Source organism: Geotrypetes seraphini, chromosome 6 (genome assembly GCF_902459505.1).
Source record: "Geotrypetes seraphini chromosome 6, aGeoSer1.1, whole genome shotgun sequence".
Lineage (NCBI taxonomy): Eukaryota > Metazoa > Chordata > Amphibia > Gymnophiona > Dermophiidae > Geotrypetes > Geotrypetes seraphini.
In genome coordinates, this window is record NC_047089.1 from 181454800 (window position 1) to 181471486 (window position 16687).

At 47.0% G+C, this 16687-nt stretch overlaps 1 protein-coding gene across 1 annotated transcript in view; it reads left to right on the plus strand.

The window, feature by feature from the left end:
• Positions 1–16687, plus strand: part of LOC117362031 (beta-centractin) — a 91307-nt gene that overhangs the window by 41872 nt on the left and 32748 nt on the right. Inside the window, exon 6 of the mRNA XM_033947764.1 lies at positions 1683–1899. Coding sequence (XP_033803655.1) covers positions 1683–1899 — 217 coding nt within the window. The remainder of the gene's footprint in view (positions 1–1682; positions 1900–16687) is intronic.

Below are 16687 nucleotides of genomic sequence, written 5' to 3' on the forward strand. Positions count from 1 at the left end.
TCTTGGGCCTGACTGTTCTTTGAGCCATATGGACCTCCATACACTAGGCAGCTTAAAGGAACCACTGGGACCAAGATGAAAGCAGACCACCTTTGAGTGGCTATGCAGTTTCTCTATGTTGCTTTGCTGCAGTGTGCATGGAGGGAGGGAAGGAGGCAGCCAGAAATGGATAATATTTTGTGCTGCACCTTACAACAGCAGGCTGCACAGAATTCTATGCTGGGAAAGCAGAATTCTATGCAAATTTTGCATTAGGCAGTAGTATAGAATATCCTCAGGATTAATTAGTGCAAAGACCATAAGTAAAAAGTATTCATAGACCTTGCAGTTGTGTGGATAGTATTGAAAAATGTTCCCCCAAAGTTTTGGGTTTTAACTGTCTTTACACGCAGGTCCAGTAGGCCCAATACAATCATATTTATTGCTGTTTTGGATTGTAACCTCCTCCACTCTGTGTCTTGGTATTCACTCTGTCCTTGAAGGCTGCCATCAGGTCTGGTTTTCAGGATATTTGTAATAAATATGCATGAGAGAGTTTTGCATGCCTCATATCTGCATTTTATGCATATTCTTTAGGGATATCTTGACAACCTGATATATTGACAGCCCTTGAGTGCTAGGAGTACAGACTTAAGTCCTAGTGGCTTCCCTGAAGCACAGTACGGTAATACAAATACTGTTTTGAGTAGCTACTCCATTGGTTTTATGGCACAATTTACCCAGTTTTTTATTTTAATCTACTTTTGTCTGTCTTCTGCATTTTGAATTCTGTCACTGATTTTTGTCTCCACTTTCTCAAGGAAGGCATTTCGAATATCCTCCACCTTTTATAGTCCTCCTCCCCCCTTTTCCTTTTCAGTCAAAGCAGGTAACAGAAATAACAATTTGCACTTGCACTCTCTGTCCTGCAGATTCCAAAACATCGGTTCCTCTTGGACTGCACTCTGCAGACTTTCTATATCCTATTTCTGTGCTGGGACTTACCACTTTTAGGCCCAGCATTTTATGTTTTCCCCTTTGATTTCCTGGCTTAATTAGATTTTGCTCTGTTGGCCACGGCACAAATTCACAAATTTTGGGGACATTTATTATCTCACAATCAGAGCAAGCCATTGCAGCAACAATCCTCATCTAGGATCCACAAACTGTGGCTCCCTCATAAATGCAGCTAATAATGGATCATAGGTCTGGTCAGTAGATATCACCATTCATTTATGGCTAAGGCTGTAGGGACTGTCCAGTGCTGCTTTCCCAGTTCTAGTTTTCACTGAGTCATCAGGCTGTCCCCCTTTACAAGCATTTGAGCTGCAATTTCAGTAGATGTGTCAATAATAAAAGGTATTGGTGTTGATGAATTCTTTGCTAAATTGAATGTCCAGGTATATGCTATATCTCAGAGATGACTCTGGTCGAAGATGACATCAGACAATTTCAGCAGTCTCATTTAATCCACAAATTGAAAAAAAAATAAAAATTCATATGAGCAGCCTTTGAGTAAGAGTGAAGTTATAATTGGATGGAGTATTAAAATGAGTTCTAAGTGAATTTATAAATATGACCTAAGACATTTTTTTCTTTTCCTGTGTGGTTTTGAGGTTTCTTCTCCTTGGTTTGGCACTTTTATCCTTTTATTTTACCTGTAGCTAGTTGAGGTCATTGAGCCATATTTTTCTCTGGCACAGATATGCTACAGGACGAACAACAGGTGTAGTATTGGATGCAGGGGATGGAGTGACACATGCGGTCCCCATCTATGAGGGCTTTGCTATGCCACATTCCATCATGCGAGTAGATGTTGCCGGGCGAGATGTGTCCCGCTATCTACGCCTATTGCTTCGGAAGGAGGGCTATGATTTTCATACATCAGCAGAGTTTGAAGTGGTGAAGACAGTAAAGGAGGTAAGTCTGATATTTTGGAGAGAGGCAAGATGCTTCAGTTCTTCTAAACTGGGGAGGAGTTAGAAATGGGGATATCAGCTTCAGTGACTTGCCAAACTAATTAATTTTGCTGTGTTTCTTTTGGGGCAGCTCTCCCTTTGTCAGTATTTGGCTTCTAATCGCATTTTTACAACTGGAATTATGTTTATCCCAGGACAAGCAGGCAGTATATTCTCCCAGTGAAAAAATGTTCTCTCACTTTAAACTTTTTCAAAATCTCGAGACTGCCTGTCTGCACATACGCCGGTAATATCCCACCCAACATCGGCTTGCAGGATCATCAGTTCTTAGTTTACCATGGAGCTAAGAAGTTATGTTTTTTGGAGTTCTTCCAAAGCACTTTAAACTTACATTTTTCTACCTTCCTGATATTATTTTTCATTGTAGTTTACCTTTTTATTTCATTTCTAAGCATTTTTTTGATAGTCCATTTTTTGGGCATTTGGGTTGCTCCGAGTCTTCACACGCCAAGGGTGTCGAGCATTTCTCAGGTTCAGTGTTACTTGACCCTCCTAGATCATTGAATCCTTCAATCTTGCGTCAGCGGTCTTTCCCTCCATGTCAATGCCTGCTAGTTTTAAGCAGTGCATACAAGCAGTGCATACTGTGTAACAGGGCCATATCAGTCACTGATCCACATAATCAGTGTATCAATGTTTTGGTCCTGATCACCATGTAGACAGTTGTCAGTGCTGCTCAAAACTTCAAAAGAGGTCATTAAAGGTTAGGCAGCTCCAATTCGAGAAATGTTTTGGGATAACATTGGGCGCATCGGGAATGTCAACTACTTTTGATGCCAACATGCAGGCACCATCTTCAGCATCGAAGCAAAGTGCCAACATCGATGTCTCACTTGACGTTTGATTCTTCACCACTAGAGCCATCAGGAGATTCAAATAAAAAGGCTAAGAAGCATAGGCATGTTTCCTCCTCCATGTGGACATCAGTGTCATCGCACGCAGCCACACCATTGACTCATTCAAAACATTGATGCTTGGCGTCAAGGTCTTTATTGGTATTGTTTCCCAGAAGGCGTGCCTCTTCATTGAGGTAATCAACGCCTAGACACCCAGTACCACCTGCACCATCTGTACTGATGACTACCACAGTACTGGTGCTTTCTCCTCAAGATCAGATCAGGGAGATTCTGCAAAGGGAGTTGTCAGGCAGTTCAAATAACTGCAATGACACCATTGGTACCAGCCCAGCCTAAGCAGTGCTCAACACAGACATCGAGAGCCAGGTCTTGCACTCCCCACCAATGTCATTTGAGGTCGAGGGGAGAGAGATATCATCCAGACATTAAAGCTCATCCTCTTGAATTCCATCACATCGATGTCAAATGACTCAAAGCACATCTCAACACTCTCCTCGGCATCATAGTTGACGCTTTTCTCCATCTCATTGGAAGCCTTGATGCTCTCCTTGTTGATTATCTTGATGTTCACTAGAACCTCGCATTGAGGAGTATGATTCTGATTTATCACATCATTCCTCCTTCGAGTGCCCAGAGCTCTCTGCCGATGAGTCATATGGACTCTCTACAGACCCATCTCCTCAATCACCTCGCAGGAGATCACCACCTGAAAGCCTCTCCTTGACTAAGTTCATATGGCAGATGGTTTAAGCCCTACCCATAAAAATGAAGTTAAAGCCCTACCCATAAAAATGAAGTCAAAGTTCTTTGATACATTGACCTATAATCAAATACCAAAATATTGTCTAAAGCTCTCCTTTCATAACCTGATGAAAGAGACTATGCTTAAGAATTGGGAAGCACCACTATTGGTCCTGGTTGCACTGAGAAAGATAGACTTCTTATATAGAGTACAATCATGTCTATGAGAAAAGGGAAGAGATGCTGGATATAGGGCAGAGAGAAATGGGAAAGTTACTGAGCGACTGGGACCAAGATGCTGTGGAAGGAGAGAGATGGAAAATAGGGGACCGGGGCAAAAGAAAAAGATGAAAGGTTTGAGGGCTGGATTCTGCAAATGACGTTTGCTTATCAGTCAAGCTATGGCACTGTTTGCAGAATCACAGCCACGTCAAAAGTAGGTGCCAAAAATGAAGGCCAGGGTTTTACAGGTCTACATTTATGGCACCTCCCTGTGATGAGAATCGTGTCTATAGAGGCGCCTACCGGCTCCTACATCCGCTTCTGGTGCAAGCCATGACTATTTTTGATGTAAACGCCAGTAGGCACCTCTAGAGATGGGACTTGGATGGCAATAGAACCAGTTGCTTGTGATCTCAATACTGTGCTTTCAACACTAATGAAACTACTCTTTGAGCCACTTGTGTCTTCATCTCTCAGACATCTGACTTGGAAAGTAATATTCTTAATCTGCATTCAATATCGCCTGATAGACCAGTATAGTTCTTCACAGATGGGTTATATCTCACTGTGACCGGTAGGTGGAGACTGAGACCAAAACTTGTAAATTAGGTGAAGCTCCCCCTTCCCATCCAGTCTTTCTCAGTCGCCAGCAGAGTGGTAAGACTAAATTTGGCTCCCCCTGTTAGGGCTGTTGGAATTTGTTTTAGGACTCCTGGGTCCCCTTTAGTGCCGGACGGAGCTTGGACAGGTCCTGTTTGGGGATCCATCCAACCTCGGGGTGTTAAACCCGGCAGGTCACGTTCTGGGTCCCTCCCCCCACATTCCTCCACCTCCCTATATTTTTGTAGAGGTGCCTCAGCTGGCAGCCTGGCTACCGATATCAGTTAGGCCTCCAGCTTTGAGAGCTGTGGAGTCTGTTCTGACCAGAGAAAAAATATTGTAACAAAATTCTGAGGCTGTGCTGGTAAAAGGGCTCATTTCCCTTCCCAAAATTGCTGTTTTCTCAACTAACCGGCATTTTTTCCAGTTAGGGCGGTTTTGAGCATTCTGCAGGGGAAGAAGTGCTCATTGTGCTCCAGATGTAAGGCACTCATGGCCGTCCTGTGCAAGCGGTGCTCAGGCCGGAGCAGTGGGAGATCCTTGTCAGCATTGGGTGCCGGCAGCCAGGGAACCCCGCTGCAAGTGCCTTGCGAGTCGGTCACAAATCATGGGGAAGCCTGGGCTTCCCCCAAGGCCCACATGGTGGTTTCCTCAGCCGTCGACGGTCAGGGTAAAAAGGATTCTCTTACCGCCAGAGCGGCTGGGGATTCCCTTACTACAATGGCAGGTTTGTCGTCCTTAGCAGCAGGAAACACCCAGGTTTTTCAGATGCTGCAGGCCTCTGGAGCCCCGATTTTAGCTATTTCTGTCCTGATCGGGGGGGTGGGGGGGGTTCTGCCTCCGATGTCTTCTCCGGTTTGGCCCCAGATAGCACCGGTTTTGCCCCCATCTACTCCTCTATCGTCCAAGTGGCCTTGTGTCTCCTGGGATGAGGATTTTTGCCACGAGGAGCAAGATGTGGTGGATGAGGATCTGGACCTTTGGTGAGATCTCCAGCATCCTCTTGAGGGGCTGGATTCTGCCAGCGGTGGGCTTGAGAACCTGCCTGCTGGCAAAGAAGTGTTCGTGGTGCGTATTTTTCAGTGGGACAAGCTTCATGAACTAATCAATCAGATCTCCTCTGTGTTGAGATTTGAGGACACTGTGTCGGAGCCCCCGCACACAGTGGACCCCTTAGGGGAATCCGCCCTGCTTCCCGCTCTTTCCCTATGCATCACGATATTCGGGATATTATGCTCACACAGTGGCAGGTGCCAGAAACGCCTTTTTGCTTTATGTGTTCCATGGCCCGCCTGTATCCCATGCTGGAAGGGGATAGGGACACTTTGAAGTCACCAGTGGTGGTCTCGACCATTGCTAATTGTCTGTTGAGGGCGGTGCTGCTATGAGGGACCCAGAGGAGCGTAGGTTGGAGTCCCTCCTTAAGCAGAGTTTTGATGTGACAGCTCTGGCAGGTCAGTTGGTTGCTTGGGCGTGTTTTAGCTGGGTCGAGCGGTTCCTTGACCTTGGGTTGGATAATTGGGACTTAGTAGAGCAGGAAGTTGCCAAAATTGAGATGGATGCTTCTTATCTCTCGGATGCCATGTATGATCTCTTGCAAGCTTCTGCGAAGTCTATGGCTTTTGGAGTGGCAACATGCCATATCTTGTGGCTTCATGCTTGGTCAGTGGATGTGGTGTCAAAGGATAAGCTGATGACATTTCCTTTTAGAGGATCTTTCTTGTTTGGTGAGGATTTGGATAAGTTGGTTCAGACCTTAATTGATTCTAAAGTGCCTCGCTAGCCTGAAGATAGGGCTCGGCCACTGTCACAAGGTGGCACTGCTAGAGGGCGTGGGCGTGATTTCCGCCTTCTCCGCCCTGGTCGAGGGCCGCTTCTTTTCAGGCCCCTGGGGCTTCCCAGGGCTGGTATTTCCAGCGCATGCAGTTCTTTTGTGGTGCCCGCTGAGGTGCTAGTAGTGCTCCCGCCGGTTCTCATGCAGCCCATCCTACCCAGTGACTCCTTGCTGGTACCCACTCTGGTTCTGGTGGGCGCCCAGCTGCGCGACTTCTTTCCAAAGTGGGCAGAAATCGCGTCCGATCGGTGGGTTCTGGAGGTGATTCAGGATGGTTATGCTCTGGAGTTTGCCTACTCTTTGCCAGATCATTTTCTCGCTTCTCCTTGTCAGGTAGCATGGAAGAAGCAGGCTTTTCACCAGACCCTTCAAAGGTTGCTAGATCTCAAAGCAGTGGTTCCGGTACCCCCTCGGGAGTGGGACACGGGCTGGTACTCAATTTACTTTGTGGTTCACAGGAAAGAAGGGACCTTTCGGCCCATCTTAGATCTGAAAGGGGTCCACAGGAACATCAATGTTCCCTCTTTTCGTATGGCGACACTACGATCTGATTCTGGCTGTTTAGCCAGGAGAGTATCTGGCTTCTCTCGATCTGACGGAGACCTACTTGCATATTCCGATTCGGGACATCCATCATCGCTTCCTGCACTTTGCGATCTTGGGGCAGCACTATCAGTTCTGTGCGCTTCCCTTTGGTCTGGCCATGGCTCCGTGGGCATTCACCAAGGTTATGGTGATTGTTGTGGCGGCATTGCGCAAAGAGGGCATTCTAGTTCATCCCTTCTGGACGACTGGTTGATTCAAGCAAAGTCGTTGCAGGAAAGCACCGGGTCATTGCTCGGGTGGTGGAGTTTCTGCAGTTGCTGGGCTGGGTTGTCAACCTATCCAAGTGTTGGTTGGAACCCTCCCAGCGCCTGGGGTACCTTGGGGTTCTGTTCAACACCTCCTTGGGGAAGGTCTTCCTCCAGTTGCAATCTCAGATTTGCCTGCTTATGGCGTTCCGGTGTCCTCGGGCACAGGATTTCCTCCAAGTCTTGAGGTCAATGGCGGCCTCCCTAGACGTAGTGAGGTGGGCTCGTGCCCATATGTGTCCTCTTCAGTATGTTCTTCAGAGGTGGTCACCTTAGAGACACAGTCTGGACTTTCCTGTTCCTCTTTGGGGTTTAGCTCGCTGCAGTCTTTGGTGGTGGCTCCAGACCTCCCTTCTGGTTCAAGGGGCGAGTCTGGATCAGCCACAGTGGCTTCTCACAGATGCCAGTCTCCTCGGTTGGGGAGCTCAGTGTCTAGGTCACTCAGCTCGGGGCACCTGGTCCACGGAGTAGGTGTCTTGGTCGATCAATGTTCTGGAGACCAGAGCCATACGTCTGGCTCTGTTAGCTTTCTGATCCTTCTTGACGGGCAAGTCAGTTCTTTCGGATAATGCCATGGTGGTGGCCTATGTCAATCATCAGGAGGGCACCAAGAGCACTCTGGTGGCACAGGAGGCGACTCTAATCATGGTCTGGGCAGAGTCTCATCTTCAAGCCATATCGGCCTCCCACGTAGCAGGAGTGGAGAATGTTCAGGCGGATTTCCTCAGTCGTCACGTGCTAGATCCCAGAGAGTGGTGTCTTAAGTCGCACAGCCTTCCAGTTAATAGTGCAGACTTGGAGGCAGCTCCTCATGGACCTGATAGCCACGAGTGTTAACGCCAAAATACCCTGCTTCTTCAGTCATCACAGAGACGGTCAGGCCGAGGGGCTGGATGCTCTGGTTCAACCATGGCCAACGGAGGGTCTGTTGTATGTGTTCCCTCCGTGGCAATTAGTGGGCAGAGTTCTTCTCCATATTGTTTGATATCCAGGCCTCGTGATTCTGGTGGTCCCGGATTGGCCCAGGCATCTGTGGTACACGGACCTGGTGAGGCATCTGGTGGCGGATCCTCTTCTACCTTTCTTGACTTACCTTCAGACTCGGGGCCCCATTCCAACGTTTGATCCGGGTCCCTTTTATCTTACAGCTTGTCTCTTGAAAGGGAACGCCTAGGTAAGAAGGGGTATTCAGATAAAGTGATCTCAACCCTTTTGGGTTCCCGGAGACTTTCCACTTCTCGAGCTTATGTGCGGGTTTGGCGTCTATTTGAGGAATGGTGTACTGCGCATGGAGTGGTCTCTTTTCATGCTTCCCTGCCTACCATCTTAGAGTTCTTGCAGGATGGCCTGGACAGGGGCCTGGTTTGGTCTTCTCTCCAGGTTCAGCTTGCAGCCTTGTCAGCCTTTCGTGGGTTGTTATGAGGTCAGCGTCTGATTGCCATTCCTGATGTTGTTCGCTTCTTACGGGCGGCCAAGTTGCTCAAGCCTCCCATGTGACCGTTTGTTCCATCTTGGGATCTGAATCTGGTCTTGTCCATGCTGGTGCACCCACCTTTTGAGCCTTTGAGGGCCGCACATTGAAGGACCTTACTCTTAAAGCAGTCTTCTTGGTGGCCATTACATCTGCTAGGCTTGTTTCTGATCTGCAGGCTTTCACTTGTAGGTCTCCTTTCCTGGAGTTCTCTAGGGAGCAGGTTATGTTGTGGCCTGTTCCTTCCTTTCTGCCACAGGTAGTTTCTCCTTTTCATGTCAGTCAGTCAGTGGTCCTCCCGTGTGCACATTTAGGCGCGGCGTGACGTGGTGTTTAGTGAGCTTATGCTGGTTTCGGCCCTTCGGGGGTCCCACCCATGATGGGTACTGCTTTGGTACATCCCATCTGTGAAGAACTATATTGGTCTATCAGGCGACAGAGAAGGAGAAATTAGGGTCTTACCTGCTAATTTTCTTTCTGTTAGCATGTAGACCGGTATAGCTACCCACCCTATCTGTTTTTATGTGGTGATTGTGGGTTTTGCTCACGTATAGATTTTGAATTTTTCTGCGGGTTCTAGTATTTTTCTAGGGCTGGGGAGATATAAGAACAGCGGCTATGGCTCAGCTGGCTTAGCTGGTGAGCTGTGGGGACATTTTCACTGCAGGATTTTAGTTCTATACATGTTCCAACAGTTGTTACCACGTGTTTGTTGTTTTTACCCTCCTGTTCGGAGTATTTTTACTGTTCTCAGTTAGTTTTACTAGGTTCTGCTTGGCTATTCGGCAGTCTGGATGGGAAGGGAAAGTCTCACCTAATATATAATTTTGGTCTCCACCTGCTGGTTACAATGAGATATAACCCATCTGTGAAGAACTATACCAGTCTACAGGCTAACAGAAAGAAAATTAGCAGGTAAGAACCTAATTTCTCCTTACTTCTGTATGTCGAGTCAGTGAAGTTCAGGTACTTGTATCAGACCCACCTTATGCAACATTCTACCACAATAGGGTGGTTCTTCACACTCATTCCAAGTTTCTTCCAAAGATTGTTTCAGACTTTCATCTGAACCAATCTATAGTTCTCCCTGTCTTCTTTCCAAGACTACACACTCACCCTGGTGAGGCTGCGCTCCACAAGTTGGACTGTAAGCGTGCTCTTGCTTATTACTTGGATGCACAAAACCTCACAGAAAATCCACTCAAATTTGATCCTAACAAATTGGGAGCTTCTGTCACTAAGAGAACCATCTTTACCTGTCTTGTGGATTATATTACTTTCTGCTGTGCTTGGGCTGGGCTAACACTAGAAGGTGGTTTCACAGCACATAAAGTTAGAGCAATGGCGACTTCAGTAGCTCATCTCCAATACACTCCCATCGATGACATCTGTAAAGCAGCCACTTGGTCCTCAGTTCATACCTTCATATCCCACTACTGCTTAAGAGAATCATTCCAGATGAGATGGTCAATTCAGCCAAGCAGTTTTACAAAATTTATTCTCTACATAAAGCCAGCTTCCCTCCTTCCTTTTTTAGTTTCAGCTAGGGAGTCCCACATTTGAAAATGCACTACCTACTTGTCTTGGGATAAAGCACAGTTACTTACCTGTAACAGGTGTTATCCAGGGACAGCAGTCAGATATTCTCAACTTCCCCTAGTTGGCTTCTTAGCTTTTTTTATTGAACTGATGGTCCCGCAAGCCGACGGCAGGTGGGAAGTTACCAGCACATGCGCAGTACGAGCAGTGCTGAAACTTTGAAAAAGTTTAAAGTGACAGTACACTTTTGCACTGTGCTTTTTAGCAGTATGATCCTGCTGTTTGTGCAGTTTCACAGTCAGCATCAGAATAGATAGTGCAGGGTGATAAGTGATGTGTCTTGCAGGTGTTCAAGCTGCAGATGACAGTGGTGATCATGAAGATGTTTCACTCTGGGTGTCAGACGTGGAGTGGGTAGTATTTTTGGTAATAATAACATTATCTTATGTTGGGCATTGCAGCTGGCAAGGGCAGAGTGGTAATAATAATGGTGGTATGTCATATGCATCAAGATGGAGAAAACAGGGTAATGATGCTGATAGGGTGATAATGTCTCACTCTGGGTTTTGGGGTTGGAAATCACAGGGTGATGATGGTGTTGTTATTTGCTGGAAAAGAGGGTAACTAATTTTATCCCAGGACAAGCAGGCAGCCTATTCTCACATATGGGTGACGTCACCGACGGAGCCCGGATGCGGAAGCCTCACAAGCAGACTTGCCTGAAGAAACTATAAGTTTTGAGTCAACTGCACCGTACATGCGCAAGTGCCTTCCCGCCCAGTGTAGGGCGCGTCTCCTCAGTTCTCAGTTTTCCGCGGAGCCGAGAAGTCTGTCTTTGACTCTCTGCGTTTAACTTTTCACTTCGTGCCTTCTCTACACCACGGTTTGTATTTTTTTCTTCACGAATCGCTGTTCGTACGTTCTTTCTATTATTTTCATTTAAAAAAAAATAAAAAAAATTTTAGTTCTTCCATTTGGCTGCCGGGGCAGGCTGCTCGGCCGCAGCCCAAGAGCTTCGAACTTGCAGCAGCTATTTTTCCTTCTATGTCCCGGCCAGCGACAGGATTCAAGAAGTGTAGCCAGTGTCAACGTTCGATTTTTCTCACGGACCCTCACACTAGGTGCCTCAAGTGCCTTGGGCCACAACATCATCCAAAGTCGTGCGAAAGCTGTGCTACCCTTCAATCTCGAGCCCTTAAACGTCGTCAACTTTCGGTGGAGAAGCTCTTTCAGATAGATTTGTCCACATCTTCAACTTCGTAGCCCACTTCGGTCTCACCTTCGACCGAGGGCCCTCCTGCCTCCACTGCTTCAACTTCGAGCCTCATCAGACCTTCTTCGTTTGCAGCAGCTCTTTCTTCAACATCTGCTACATCTTTCCCTGTTTCCTCAGGTCAGATAGCTCAGCAGACAGTTCCACCAGTAGTGCTTAAGGTGCCTAAGACTTCTAAGTCGAAGCACATTTCTACTGCCTCAGTGGAACCTCCAGCCAAGGCAGGTGATCCGGTTTCAGATACGGATCCATCTTTGCCGGCTTCCTTCCAGACCATGTTAGAACAGCAATTTCTTCAGTTCCTTACCAAAATGGGACCGAAGCTAGCTACTCTAATCCAGCCTGGGCATTCTGCAGACTCCCGCGAGGTCGAGCCTTTTCCTCTGCCATCGGCTGAAGCTTCACACTCTATGCAGGGAGCAGAGTCTCTGCGAGTTTCTGGTCTGGCATCTAAGCACGTAAAGCAAGGAGCAGAGTCTTTGGGAGTGCATCAAGGTTCCTCCATCAAGCTTCTGGAGCTTCAATCCACGGCCTCCAGTCCCATCCATTCTTTGGTGGCATCAGCTGCTACTGCCTCCAAGGCAAAGTCTCCTCGCTCTTCGAGATCTGCTTCCAAGCACCTTTCTCATCTACAATCGAGACCTTCATCGAGGCATCCTTCCAGGCATAGTTCTTCCTCTAAGGAGCATCCTTCTTCCACTAAGCCTCGATCTACACCTACTTCTACTAGACCGCCGACTCCTCATTCAAGGTCCCCACTTCCACACCTTGAGGATTCAGCGGCTTCCATAGCCTTGTCCAAGTCTCCCTATTCTTTTGAGGCCTTTTTTCAGGCCGAAGCTTCATCTTCAACCCAGGCTGCCTCGATGACCTCGAGTCCTTCTCAAGGCAAAGCATTGCCAGATCAGCTATCTTTCTCATCTTTTCTTTGTCAGATGGCTGTGGACTTGGACCTTCAACTAGATGCTGGTTCCAAATACTCTAAGGAGTATCTTGAAGTCATGCATCTTCCTCAACCTCCAGCAGAGTTACTTAAGCTTCCTATTCACAAACATTTGTCTCAAACTTTTACCAGATGCCTGGAGACTCCTTATGCAATTCCAGCAGTTCCAGGCAAATTGGACTCCAGATACAAAACACTCCATTGTAAGGGATTTGATAATTCACAGTTATCTCATCAGTCCCTACTTGTGGAGTCCTCCTTGAAGAGGTCCCATCCTTACAAGGTTTATGCCACAGTTCCTCCTGGAAGAGAAGGGAAAACTATGGACAAATTTGGGCGTCGCATCTATCAGAATGCCATGATGTCCTCTATGGTCCTCAATTATAACTTCCATTTTGTCACCTATTTTGAGTTCCTTATTGCTCTTTTGCCTAAATTCCTTACCTATTTAGACACTCAAAAACACTTCGAATTTCAGGAAGTCATCACTTCTCTATCAAAACTCAGACTTCATCTCCTTCAGTCGTCTTACGATGCCTTTGAGTTGTCTGCCCGGGCGTCTGCTTGCTCTGTAGCCATGTGTCGCCTTGCCTGGCTTCGTACCATTGACATGGATCCTAATCTTCAGGACCACTTGGCTATATTCCTTGTGCAGGCAATGACCTCTTTGATGAATCGATCGAGGCAGCCACCAAGAAGTTGTGTGAACATGAAAAATCTTTTGCTTCTATTGTCAGACCTAAACCAAAGCCGACTCTTACCAAGCCTACATGCTCTCCTCCCATTTACCAGAGGCGTTTTGCTCCAAGGGCTGCTCCTTACACTCGCTCTCCTCCTAAGAAACAGCAGCCTCAGAAGCAACAAAAATCTCAACCTTCTGCTGCACCTAAGGCTTCACAACCTTTTTGACTGTTTACAACAGAGCATAACCTCCATCGTTCTGTCTCTGACTTCTCTTCCCCCTATAGGAGGTCGTCTCCATCATTTTTACCACCGATGGATGACAATTACATCCGACCTCTGGGTACTGACCATCATCAGAGAAGGATACTCTCTTCATTTCACTCAGGTTCCACCAGAACTTCCTCCAAGAGAGTATCCTTCCAATCCATCCCAGACCGCCCTTCTTCTTCAGGAAGCTCAAGCTCTGCTTCGTCTCCATGCCATCGAACCAGTTCCTTTGGGACAGCAGAACCGGGGGTTTTACTCCCGTTACTTCCTTGTTCCGAAGAAGACGGGTGATCTGTGTCCCATTCTGGATCTCAGGGCTCTCAACAAATTTTTGGTCAAAGAAAAATTTTGCATGCCTTTATCCCCTTCTCGAGCAGAACAACTGGTTATGCTCTCTGAATCTCAAGGAGGCCTACACTCATATTCCCATCCATCCGGCCTCCCGTCAATATCTCAGATTTCGGGTGGGGAATCTGCATTATCAATACAGAGTGCTGCCCTTTGGCCTACCTTCATCTCCCAGAGTGTTTACCAAGTGCCTGATGGTGGTGGTGGCAGCAGCTCTACGGAACCATGGTCTTCAGGTATTCCCCTACCTCGACGACTGGCTCATCAAAGATTCAACATCTCAGGGGGTTATTGTAGTGACCCAACGGACTACGTGGTTCCTACAAAGTTTGGGATTTGAAATCAACTTTCCCAAATCTCAACTTCAGCCCTCACAGATTCTACAATTCATCGGAGCTGTTCTGGATACTGTCCAACTTAGAACATTCCTTTCACAACAACGTCTGGAAGCTCTCCTTCAACTCTGTCATACAGTGTCTTCTCGCTCTTCCATCTCAGCGAGACACATGATGGTACTCCTAGGTCACATGGCCTCCACAGTACACGTGACTACTTTTGCCAGACTTCATCTCAGAATTCCTCAGTGGACCCTGGCTTCTCAGTGGACGCAGGATTGCGACCCTCTTTCTGAAAACATAACAGTCACTCCTTCTTTGAAGCAGTCTCTCCGTTGGTAGATGCTCTCTTCCAATCTCTCCAGAGGCTTGTTGTTTCAAACGCCCCCTCATCAGAAGGTTCTCACGACAGATTCTTCGACCTATGCTTGGGGTGCTCATCTTGATGGTCTCCGTACACAAGGCCACTGGATCAATATGGATCGTCAATGTCGCATCAATCTGTTGGAACTCAGAGCGATTTTCAACATCTTCACGACCAAGTAGTCCTCATTCGAACGGACAACCAAGTCGCCATGTATTATGTCAAACAGGGAGGGACGTGATCTGCCTCCCTTTGCCAAGAAGCTCTGAAGGTTTGGGACTGGGCAATCCGCCACAACATCTTCCTCAAAGCTGTCTACATCCAAAGGTCGAAAAATTGCTTAGTGGACAACTTGAGTCGTCTTCTGCAACCTCACGAATGGACTCTCCATTCCTCACCTCTTCTTAACATTTTTTCAAAGTGGGGAACGCCTCAGATAGACCTCTTTGCAGCTCCCCACAACTACAGACTGTCTCAGTTCTGCTCCAGGATATACTCTCCTCATCGCCTCGAGGCAGATGCTTTTCTTCTGGAATGGACAAATCTCTTCCTCTATGCATTCCCTCCATTCCCTCTCATTCTCAAGACTCTGGTCAAGTTGGAGAACGATCATGCCACCATGATTCTGATTGCTCCTTGGTGGCCGAGACAACCTTGGTACTTCTTTCTACTTCAACTCAGCAGCAGGGAGCCATACCTTCTACCTGTTTTTCCTTCTCTGCTTACACAGAGTCAAGGATCTCTGCTTCATCCCAACCTGCAGTCTCTACACCTGACAGCTTGGTACCTCTCAACATGACTCCTCTTCAGTTTTCTCAACCTGTCAGAGACATTTTAGAGGCTTCTAGGAAACCTACCACTAGACCAGGGATAGGGAACTCTGGTCCTCTAGAGACATATTCCAGTCAGTCATGAGATCTATTTGCATGCACTGCTTTCAATGCATATTCATTGGGGAAATCCTGAAAACTCAACTGGAATACTGCTCTCGAGGATCAGAGTTCCCTACCCCTGCACTAGACAATGCTATCACCAAAAATGGACTAGATTTTCTATGTGGTATTTTTCTCATGATAAGGAGCCCCAACATTCCTCCTTATCTTCTGTTTTGGATTACCTTTTGCATTTATACACTTCTGGCCTCAAGTCTACATCGATCCGAGTCCATCTCAGTGCAATTGTGGCTTTCCATCAGCCTATTGAAGGGAAACCCCTCTCTGCTCATTCAGTGGTTTCCAGATTCATGAAAGGACTTTTCAATGTCAAATCTCCTCTCAAACCACCTCCTGTGGTTTGGGACCTCAATATTGTCCTTGCTCAACTGATGAAGCCTCCATTTGAACCAATTGACAAGGCTCATCTGAAGTATCTCACTTGGAAAGTGGTGTTTCTCATTGCCCTCAATTCTGCTCGCCGAATCAGTGAGCTGCAAGCTTTAGTTGCTGATCTACCTTTCACGGTGTTCCATCATGACAAAGTGGTCCTTCGTACTCATCCTAAATTCCTCCCTAAAGTGGTATCAGAATTTCATCTCAACCAATCCATTGTTCTTCCAGTGTTCTTTCCAAAGCCTCATTCTCATCCTGGAGAAGTAGCTCTTCATACTCTGGACTGTAACTGTGCTTTGGCCTTCTATTTGGAATGCACCAAACCACACAGAACTGCTCCTCAACTTTTTGTCTCCTTCGATCCAAATAAGTTGGGACATCCTATCTCTAAGCGTACCATCTCCAACTGATGGCTGCTTGTATCTCATTCTGCTATGCTCAAGCTGGATTACCCCTACACAGTAGAGTCACAGCCCATAAAGTCAGAGCAATGGCAGCTTCAGTAGCTTTGCTCAGATCTACACCCATTGAGGAAATTTGCAAGGCTTCTACTTGGTCCTCGGTTCATACTTTCACTTCTCGCTATTGTCTGGATGTTTTCTCCAGATGGGATGGACAGTTTGGCCAAACAGTATTACAAAATTTATTCTCCTAAATTGCCAACACTCCCACCATCCCATTCAGATTAGCTTGGAGGTCACCCATATGTGAGAATAGGCTGCCTGCTTGTCCTGGGATAAAGCACAATAACAGGTGTTATCCAGGGACATCAGGCAGCTATTCTCACAACCCACCCACCTCCCCTGGTTGGCTTCTCTGCTAGCTATCTGAACTGAGGAGACGAGCCCTATACTGGGCGGGAAGGCACTTGCACATGCGCGGTGTGGTCGACTCAAAACTTCTAGTTTCTTCAAGCAAGTCTGCTTGCGAGGCTTCCGCATCCGGGCTCCGTCGGTGACATCACCCATATGTGAGAATAGCTGCCTGCTGTCCCTGGATAACACCTGTTACGGTAAGTAACTGTGCTATTCATACTCTTCATTTAAAAATTGTATTTCCTATAACGTGCTAC